Below are 10,759 nucleotides of genomic sequence, written 5' to 3' on the forward strand. Positions count from 1 at the left end.
CTTTCTTCCTGTTAAATGTCATTTTCCCTGTTGACAAGTTTCATTTTTACATCAACAAATTTGAAGTTTGACTCTGCCTCATACAGCAGATGACCTATTGACTTCAACAATTTTTCTACAGGCTTTCCCATCCGTCCATCTAGTCATTCATTTTCTAAAAAAGCTGAAACCCTTAAGGGGTCACGGGGTTGCTGGAGCCTATCCCAGCCACTGTCGGGTGAAGGCAGGGTACACCCTGGACAGGTCGCCCAATCCGTTTCCATAGAATTCCTCCCACAAACGGGACATTTTAGAGTCACCAATTAACCTATGAAGCATGTCTTTAGACTGTGGGAGGAAGTGGTAATGGCTTTTCCTTTATAAATTATTTTTTACACGAATTATTTTGATATTATTTGTTTATTTATTTTTTGCTTATTTGCTGAAAATCATAATTATTTAAGGCTTTACCCAAATATTTACAGCACTTGAATAATCCCTGATTTTTTTTCTCTTTTTGCTTAAAGGCGTGAAGCTTTTATTTTGAAGAAATGTATTTTCTTTTGTTTTTGATTGTACGACTTTTGTGGGTGTCAGGTCTCAGTTCTTCCTCATTATTATTATTATTATTATCGTTGTTGACTCTTGCAAATAAACAAAAAAAACTGGAAAAAATGAATGCATTTTGGGTTAAATTGGTTTGATTCCTGTATAAAATAATCTCAGCTGCTGGTTCTCATGCAGTGAGCAGGAATCTGTTGATTAGATCTTCTTCATGTGAGGATTTTTCGGTTTGTTTTTACTGGTTTCTGCTTTGATTTATTTTCTGTTTATCTGAAATCTGTGCTCTTTATCTTTTATAGGGTTCTGACAGTTTTATGAAGATGTGTTCAATGACTCCATCACTCTGTTAAGAAGAAATTTGTTTTGTTGTTTTCACTGTGTTGGTCAACCATTTTCAAGCCCAGTTCTCCTTAACATTTATAAATCCTTTTTGTTTTAAGAAACACGAAACCGACATTTTCTAAGCCCTTTTGTCAGACATAAAAAGGCTGTTAATTAAGAAAAAGACAAATGAGATATTTAAAGTCATCAATTTACTGATGAAAACCCACTTGGCCGTTTCCCCTTTGGAACACATAAATCATGGTTTTGTTTATCTGCTTTTCCCACATCAATACTGGCAACAAATCATTTTTGACGACCAAAGGCAATAAACCTACAGGAGCCATGCTGAAGCTAACATGCTAACGACGAGCAGTACAGAATCAAAGATGGGTGGGGCTTTTTTGTCACCTGTGTGAAAGCTTAGAGAAAGTCCAAGAGGCCACTTAATTGGCTGAAAGCGAGCACGCCTGTTTTGCTAATGAGTTTGATTGACAGATTCATTAGCCAATGGTAAATTAGTTGACCTGCCCATCTTTGATTCTGGTTTCCATCAAACAACAAGAATTCTAGAAAATGTTTATTGTTGATTGGTTAATTTCAAGCAATTTCAGGAATAAGGACAAGGGCAAAAAGTAAAAATACAGAGATATATCAAATCAATTAAATGAATATCATTTCCTGTTTTTGTTTTTTTCTTTTTTTAATTTCCGTCCTCTTGAAGCAAACAGGCAGTGTCATGAGAGGAAAACAGAAAATACTCACAGGTTTTTATTTCAGTTTTAACCCAAAGAAAACTCACACATTATTTCTAGTCATGACTGTTCTTCATCACTGGTCTTCAAAGTAATAAAGTCATTATTTTTAAAATCAACTAAATATGTAAAAAGTAACTCTTTAATGTCTATTTAAGACCGTTTTTAAATTAATTAATCATAAATTAGATGAAAATGACCTGCAGTTTTCAAGAATATTTAGTGGGAAACAGTAGAAGTCATAAAATTGCTAGCAATTACCTTTGATTTTTAGAGCAATTAAATTATTTAGATTACTTTTGGACATCAGGCTACATTAGAATTATTTTTAGATGTTAAAAACTCTGCATTTATATGAGCAAGGTACCAAACAGTAGGATCTCAATAACTTTCACAAACAATAAAGTAGACAGATTTCAGGAAATTAATCTAATTACTAAATCTGCAGGGTTTTTCTTGCCTTTCTATTGTGAAACATTCTTTCTGTGATGAATCACTTGATTAATTTTATAGTAAACTAATGGGACTAGTAGGCATGTGAGCATAAAAACATCAAACATTTATTGAGTTTTTTCTCTCCTTTCATTTGCAGCAGAATTATGACATCAACTCATTGGTAATAACATACAGCTCTCCCATCTCATCTGGTTTTTATCACTTACAACCAGTTTAATGAAAACATTTCAGATGTACAATTTTCTTTTTAGCTACATAAAATTCTGATAAAAATGTGCTTTTTTGTTTTTTATGTGCAGCCTCTGCTGAAAGCTCCAAATCAAGAGAGATAATGATAGTTTAGGAAAACAACAGCATTCTTGAATGAGTGGAGTTCAGCACTGTGCAGGACTTATGACGCGCCGCACGCCGTCACGTCCATGGAGGGGCACATTGCTGCGTTGCAGATCTCTGTGAAGCCAGGCTCCTGAGTCAGACCACTTCCTGTTTGTGCAGAAAACAAAACAAAACAAAAAACTTAGTAGTCTTAATCTGAATTGTTAAACACGAAAAAACGTTTGCAAACCATTAATCAAATTGTGGAGGACACAGTAGGGACTTGAACCTCCCGGAGGCACTGTGGTGGAGAGTCCCTGTGAAGAGACACGACAGTGTGGTTTTTACCAGGATCAGATGCTTGTCGTCAAAAGTCTGCTTACCCTCATGGAGCAAAAGGAAGGAGCGGCGGGGGGTTTGAATGTAAAGTTGAGAGCAGTGGTTTTCTGGGTGCTGAGGTACGTGTGCTTGATTTCAATGTATCCTGGCGTCTCCTTTATTATCTGAAAGGTAATAATTCAAATTGACTCCGGGGGGAGCAGATCATTGCATTTCAAGAGGCTCATTTGACTTTCAAATCAGACCAGCAGGAATAAAAACAGATCATTCCATCAATCTCCTCATCAGCAGCTCTTGAGCTTCACAAACTCTAATTACCTCATAAGAGCACTCCTCTTCACTGTCATAACACTTGTGAGTGCTCCAAGCGATCACCTGGTCTTCCACAGCAGCTCGAGGCTGAGTGCACGGCATCTTGAAGAGCCTAAGAAGAGGGGAAAGAAAACGTCTTTGTTTGCACAATGTAAAATGTAACAATTCAGAAACGATTTTCACGACGTTACCATACTGCTCTGCACGTTGAGGGATCGACAGCTGATGTGGACGGCATGAGAATCTGCAGGAAGGCAGCAGAAGTGAGGAGCAGAGCCCTGAAAGCCATAGCAGTTTCTGATCAGACGACGTCCTCCAGACTGATGGCGTACAAAAAACTCCAGGCTGTTTTTCTGTGTGTTAGACTCCTCCCAGCTAAAGGTTCCTCATAGGGTGCTTTAGACCCGGAGCCAACATGTTTTTTCCAGCTAGCCTGCCTTTGAAGCTCCTTATTGGATAAATACACCTGATCCAGGTAATCAGTGGCGGATAAGGCAGGATTTCTGGAAAAAAAACAGCCTTGAGGGCTAGAGTTTGACACCCCTTTTTAGACAGACCTGCATCAAAATCTAAACTGCAAAACTGGTTTCAAGAGTTACCAATGATGCAAGTTTTATTATCTTTCCTTAATTTGTCTTTGTTTTTAGTGTATGAGCACTGACAAAAGAGCACTTTTTAAAATTTTGTATACTTGATTCAATAAAGTATCTATCCTTTCCTATTAACATTGTTCCCATGACTATAACTACTCCTCTCATACTTTATACTGAAAAGTCTCACCCATTGACTATATGTGACAACTATATGTGACTCCTCCCTGGCGTTCCAAACAGGAAGTGGCTCCAAGAGCCAAAATATCATAGACTTCTATACGGAAATAAACAGCTGTCACTCAGTCATTGCATTTGTCAGAGTTACCATTCTTGCTCTGATACTTTTTTCCAACGTTTTTTTGATAATCCTCTTTTTTTAAGCATATTTTTTCTGAAGTTCAAGTTACAAATTGACCAATCAGATGCCTCAAAAAATGTAGGTGGAGCTTGTTTTTTGTGTGGCCCTCACGTCAGTTGTTTGATTGACCGATTTTTTTTGTGGCCTGTTTTCGAGTGGCAGGGGCGTGGACTTCCAACAAACTCACTTTTGATTGGCGAGAGTGGTTACTACAGGAACTCAGACAAAGTCGGACCAACCCCTGCTCGCTAACGACGTCTGGCTCCAACATGGCGACATCCGTGTCACAGAAAAATGGCGACTAAATTGATTTCATTTGGTTGGAGCTGGAGGTAAACGTTTTCCATGGTCCAGCTCTCAGATACAGTCGATGGTCTGACTTGATGCTCATCGTGACCATTCAGTCCTATGACACTGTGGTTAACCAGCAAAAAAGATCTATTCCACACCACACTGTGTCATTGTGTGTCCACGTGCTACTGAGTGACTGTGATTAATCAATACTGCGCACTAAGAAGTCCATCATACTCTGACGTGCTGGAACAGCAGATCTCATCCAACAGATCTCTGTCCTGTTGGATGTGTAAACCGAGTCATTTATTGACACCAATACTGAGGACTTTTCTGTCGCTTAGTGAAAAACTTAAGTCCTTCTCTCTCAGGTATGATCATTTTTGGTGCAAAAGAAAATGCAAAAGAAAATGAGCAAACTACCTTTACAGCTTTGGTGAACATGGACTAGTTAGGCCAGGGGTCTGCAATCTGAGGCTTCAGAGCCACATGTCTTTCTAATGGGGCTCTTTGGCTTTGAGGAAATTTGCCGACAATTTGAATAAACTAGGGTTTTAAAGTTTTGGTTAATTTACTTTATTTAATTAAGTCTTGCCATTTATGTACAGAAATAAAATTAAGTTAAAGTCCCATTTTTAGAACCTTTGGTAAGGATTTGAACTCACAACCTTCCAAACTCAGGATGGACACACTACCACATGGCCACTGAGCTGAGCTAGCACATCAGATAACTGATCAAAATGGTGGTAAAAGGTTTTTATTTACTGTCAGAACGGTTTATTATTGAAGCACATACACTTATCTTTTGCTGCACAACAGGGTTAGTTGCTGTTTAAAAGGCAAAGTTCTCATAACTGCATTTAAATGTATTAATTAAAAAAAAACTTCATTCTACTCCAATGTTGTCATGCTTAGCCCTTGTGCTATCCTAGGCACTTTGACGTTGGGAGTGGGGTCATCTGGACCCCACAAGACAGTGCGCTGAACCTTTTTTCTTCAATGATTTGTGATCTTCACTGGTTTCCATGGATTACATGAAATCCTCTTCACCTTTATCCACCTTTGTCATGGTAGGGAGAACACGTCAATGGTCATCTTGACACCATAGGACAGCACAAGGGTTACATTTGATAGCAAAATGAGAAAAACTGAAGGCATACCAAAGCTCTAGAAGAAATTGTCATGTTTCACTTGACTTTCGAGCATTTTTAGTTCAGGTAAATCTGGAAGATCTTATTTGACACAGGATGCATTTTATTTTGAAAGGAACTTTCATGTGCTGCTGTCAAACGGAACCCGAAATTATTAAACATAGAAAAATACCAGTAACACTTTATATTAAGATTCCTTAACAAGCTTTGGTAACTCATTAGCGAGCAGTATAATAGAGTTTAAGATGCTATTGATGCATTTATTAAACGCCTAACAAATGTGTCACTGTTAATAAGCTTAACAAAATTTATTAACAACCTTTGTTAATAAATTAAGAAGTATCATTATTATTTGGGGTTCTAGTAAGACATTTGTTAGCATTATAAATGTCTTGCTAATACATGATAGTGTTAATAAGATTCACTGACATCTAAAGTCAGACCATTGTCTTCAAAGTCCATATTACTAAACTGCTTATAAGCTTAACAAACGTATTAATTAACTTTGTTATTACAGTCTATAAATGTTTTGCAGAACCCCATCTAAAGTGTGGAATGTTTTTACCACAAACAACCAGAAAGCTTGTAAAAAGAACTTTAAAACATTAAAACAGACTACACATGCAAAAATCTTTCTGTCAAAGAAATACAATAATCTAATTCAGACAAATAAATCAAAAAACGTAGGGACCAGTGTTTGATGACTCATAGCTAATAAGGATAAAGCATTAGCATCTGTCCTGAGTGAAACATTCATAGCAAATCCCATCACCAGGAGACAGTTCTCTGGGTTCAATGCCAACTGCATTCAACCACTGTTGCCTTGCTTCCAAGTCTACTAGAACGTTGCACAAGCCAGTCATTTTTGACGACTGAAGGCAATAAACCTACAGGAGCCATGCTGAAGCTAACATGCTAACGACGAGCAGTACAGATTCAAAGATGGGCGGGGCTTTTTTGTCACCTGTGTGAAAGCTTAGAGAAAGTCCAAGAGGCCACTTAATTGCTGATGAGTTTGATTGACAGATTCATTAGCGAATGGTAAATTGGTTGACCTGTCCATCTTTGATTCTGTTTTCCATCAAACAAGAAGAATTCTAGAAAACATTTATTGTTGGCTGGTTAATTTCAAGCAATTTCAGGAATAAGGACAAGGGAAAAAAGTAAAAATACAGAGATATATCAAATTTAGTCCTGCGACAGACTAGCGACCTGTCCAGGACGTCCCCTGCTTTTCCCCGCAAGTGGCTGGGATAGGCTCCAGCAGCCCCGTGACCCCAAAAGGGGTCAAAAAACGGTTTATAGGATGAATTAATGAATATCAAATCTATTTAAGAAAATAATCTATACGTTGATTTAAAAACAAATAAAAGAAAGTGATGCTATCTCTTTTGACATCATAAACAGACACATTTAGTATATTAAATATTAAGTTTGTCAAATGTACCTTTATTAATCACTTGAAAGGAAAGAAGATAAAATTTATATAATCCCATCCCCATTATGAACGACCCTGTGAGTATTTCAGGCGGGCAACTCGAGCGGTGCGTTTACCTGATTACCTGGTTACGTGGGCGGTTCAGTCTAATCAACTCACCTATTCAGCGTCCTCCCTGGGTTCCAGGTGTGCGGTCCAATCCCTCTTCTTCCATTTCCGCGAGCTCTGCATTCATCAACCCACCCTCCTTCCCGGCTTCCACCTTTGAGCTCCGTTAGGGGTAGTTTAATACCCAAATTTTCTATGGAGATCTTTGTTTTATGTATCTGCACGGAGCCTAATGCCAAGCTAAAAGAAATATGGAAAATAATCTTCTCTACTGCATGAGTTGTCTGACTGAAATGTTTTCATTCTATTTTAAATGGTTGCCAAATTCCATACAGTGCAACCAATGTTTCATTAACAGATTAAAAAAAGACCTTAAATCTGTCATGTTTGGTTTCACAGGAAGCATCGTTTCAGCAGAAATCCTGATTCCTGCACAGCGGTGGAGGTTTGATAATATCGGCTCATTTTTTGTTGTAGTTTGTCACTTTTTCTTACCGTTCACAGTGTTTATAAACCGTGGCACAATTTAGACAATGTCGGGATTTTTACACAATTTAAACATTTTTTGAATGTTTTTACCGGTAATTTGTTTATTGGCATAGAAAACTGGCTCTATTTCTTGCTTTGTTAACCGTTAAAAACAAGGACACATCCAGTTTTTTCTTTTTTCTTTTTTTTGGATCATGTGTATTTCAGCAGGAATTTCATGGTTTTACTGAAGACAATCGGCACAAGACCACTTCCAAGTCAGACAACGACCACAAGACGCACAAATCACCCACATCAATTTCAAGCCACATTTCTACACCTTGTGATGAGCCTGCTGTTTGGTATATATTAGTCTGCCGCCCTCCCAGCATTCACCCACAATCTCCAGAGCGAGGGAGCAGCTGTTACTGTCTGCAACGCTTCGAAGGAACAGACTCATCATGAAGACTCTGTTGCTGACCGCCGCCATCGTTGCAGGACTGTTTGGCTGCTTGGTGGCCTTCCCGCCCCCGGCCCCCTTCCCTTTCCCCGTCCCTTACCACGCCTTCTGCAGGGCTCTCTGGTGAGTCTGATGACCTGAGCTGTTCATTCGCTGCTTGACTGTGGGTTTACCTTCTCTGTCCTGCTTCCAGGCTCTTTGCAACACCTTGTGCTGAAATCAGCACCACCATTGCACAGCAGATTCAAATCTCCGCCCCGGAGTATAAGGTCAAAATCTTTTTATTGCAGGATCTGTTTTAGTCAGGAGAAGCCGTCTGACGTGATGTCGTTCTTTTGCAGCTTGTGACCGCAACACCTTTGGTCATCAAAGCCAACCACACGTCTGATGGCGTCCAGATGCAGAACGTCACCTTCTCTTTCAGTGACACCATCCTGACCGGAGGCTGCCGCGTATCTGTTAGTGCCCTCTTTTTCCTTTTGTTTTTCTCCATGCGTCCTTTCATTCATTTGTGTACCTTTTCGTCTCCAGGCAGAGTCCATCTCTCTTGGATTTACCAGCCTTCTTGACGATGGTCTCAACTATTGCAACCTCTACAACTTGCTGGCAGGTAAAGAAGCGTCAACTTTATGTTCTCGTGAACACGTCATTGCAGAGGGACCTGATTTGACTGTTTACTTTTCTTTTTTAACAGCAAGTGGACTCACCTCGGCTCCAGGCTTCATGGAGATGACCAACGAGTGGGCCTGCATGGGATATGGACTGGCCAAGTGCAAAGCCTAACGAGTTTTGTCTCAGTTTATCAGATGGCAGCAAAAAGTAGTTATGTTTGAATAAGAAATAAGTTTCCTTGTGGAAAACATTTCCACTTTGAATGAGTAGAAAAAAATAAAGTGATGGTTTAAGAATGCTTCTAAGATTTGTGTCTTTTTATTCCTCCTCTGATGAGATCCATAATTCTTAACGTTTTCCAATGCACGGCTGCAAAGAAATGGATGGATTTTGGTGTCAGAAGAACAGATTTAGTCTGCGTTTAAAAGGCGCTGCTGGCTGTCAGTGAGGACAGGAGGTGACCGGGCTGGAACCTGAATCCAGAGACTGACGTTAAGCTTCTCACTTCCATTCACTGATGAGGGGGAAAAAGTCTTGGATGTGTCCGAATTTCCTCACTACTTTGTGCACTACAGGGCATTGGTCAGTTTTTTTAAGGCTGTCCGAATCTACAATTCCACAATCCACTGCACATTTTGTAGAAGTCTCTGCAAAAAACAGTGTGCATCAATGCTCCCTAGACTAGAAAAATAGACCACAATGCATTGGGTCTGAACCATTTTCCATTTGAAAAGAAGGTTTTGAAGTTATTTTTTCAAATAAATCAAGCAAGTTTTCATCATCAAAACAAGGTGGATTTATAAATAATCTTCGTAAAAGGTTCATATTCATTAGGTTTTCACTTCAGCAAATGAGTGACGTCTTTTTTGGCATTAAACAAAAGAAAAAAAAGAAAAGAACAGTAGTGACTCTGAATGTCATTAAATTCCAGGACACTGATAGTCCCACACCGTAGTCTAATAGGGTTTAGACAGCAGGGAGGGAATGTGAGGATACAAAATACGTCTTGTAAATCGTTTTATTTGTTTATTATTTCTTTAAGCATTTGCGATGCTTAAATGACACTAGTTTGACTCAAAAGATTGTTGGGGAAGTTAGGGGGGCAAAGCTCTTTATTTGGGGCGGCACCTGCCCCCCCCCCCCCCCCCCCCCCAGTTCCCGTTTATTATTTATTCTTAAAGAAAAGAATAAAGTTGCTGACATGCTGTGGTTGTGAAATAATCTCTCATTACAGATGAACAGGCTACTGCCGCAGAAACTCCCTTTCTAAAATTTGGCAATAATGTTACCAAAGTACATTTGACATTTTTTTATTATAGTTGGTCGTTTTTTAGTACTTGGTCGTTTTGCACAGATGTCGAATGTAAAAAAAGCCGAGATGTGAAAGGGTGAGAGAATTGGTGAGAAATTCCTTTCTGATGTGATACTGCCCTCTGCTGGACAAATCTCAAAGTGCATGCGGAGTTGGTTCCTCATTCTAGTTACATTAAAATTCTGTCATAGGTGATGTATTTTACGGAGCCCGTGTCCTGACATTAAGATATAAAAATATATCTTGTTCCCACAGATTAATATCTTGTTCCCACAGGTTATTATGTCGTTCGCACGAAATACTATTCCGTTCCCACAAGATACTATTCTGTTCCCACAAGATACTATTGCGTTCCCTCAAAATACTATTCCGTTCCCTCGAAATGATTAACTCGTGCGAACGCAATAATTATGTCGTTCGAACGCAATAATTAATCCGTTCGAACGCAGTAATTATTCACGTCATAAGCCATACACGCAGATATGCTCTCTGTACGCCGGCAAAACTAAGCCGCAAAAACGGTAACTTCCGTGTCAGATGAAAATCTGAAAAATATCATATCAAGCTGGCTGCTTCGCCTAAAGCACTTACCTTTAGCTTGTAGCATAACAACAATAGCAGTACGTCACGTTTCCCAGAATGCTTTGCTGCCAATCATTGGCCAATCACCGTGTCCCTGTGACCAAGGTCTAACAACAAGACCAATGATTGGCCGCTGAGCATGCTGGGAAACGTGACGTACTGCTATTGTTGTTATGCTACAAGCTAAAGGTAAGTGCTTTAGGCGAAGCAGCCAGCTTAATATGATATTTTTCAGATTTTCATCGAGACAATAACAGATCGATCATTCTTGCTTTTATTTTTACCCCTATTGAATGCTCACAGAGACACGGAAGTAGCGGCAGGAAGCGGCTTTTGCAGCAAGAT

The 10,759-nt window shown here is 39.2% G+C and overlaps 1 protein-coding gene across 1 annotated transcript; it reads left to right on the forward strand.

Annotated features, from left to right (window-relative positions):
- The first annotated feature begins 7,829 nt into the window (after positions 1 to 7,829).
- On the forward strand, positions 7,830 to 8,825 carry LOC101160024. Its single transcript, XM_004079424.4, has 5 exons — positions 7,830 to 8,031; positions 8,102 to 8,177; positions 8,250 to 8,366; positions 8,440 to 8,518; positions 8,603 to 8,825. The coding sequence occupies exons 1-5, from the start codon at positions 7,910 to 7,912 to the stop codon at positions 8,689 to 8,691; spliced, it is 483 nt and encodes a 160-aa protein (XP_004079472.1). The 5' UTR covers positions 7,830 to 7,909; the 3' UTR covers positions 8,692 to 8,825.
- The last annotated feature ends 1,934 nt before the right edge of the window (positions 8,826 to 10,759 follow it).

The sequence above is a fragment of the Oryzias latipes genome, chromosome 17 (genome assembly GCF_002234675.1).
Source record: "Oryzias latipes chromosome 17, ASM223467v1".
Lineage (NCBI taxonomy): Eukaryota > Metazoa > Chordata > Actinopteri > Beloniformes > Adrianichthyidae > Oryzias > Oryzias latipes.

Excerpts from the sequence above, each read along its gene's own strand:
- LOC101160024 (XM_004079424.4), top strand. The coding sequence starts at position 7,910 with ATGAAGACTCTGTTGCTGACCGCCGCCATCGTTGCAGGACTGTTTGGC. Across the intron at positions 8,032-8,101 it reads GCCTTCTGCAGGGCTCTCTG|GCTCTTTGCAACACCTTGTG; the intron begins GTGAGTCTGATG and ends TCCTGCTTCCAG. Across the intron at positions 8,519-8,602 it reads CCTCTACAACTTGCTGGCAG|CAAGTGGACTCACCTCGGCT; the intron begins GTAAAGAAGCGT and ends CTTTTTTAACAG.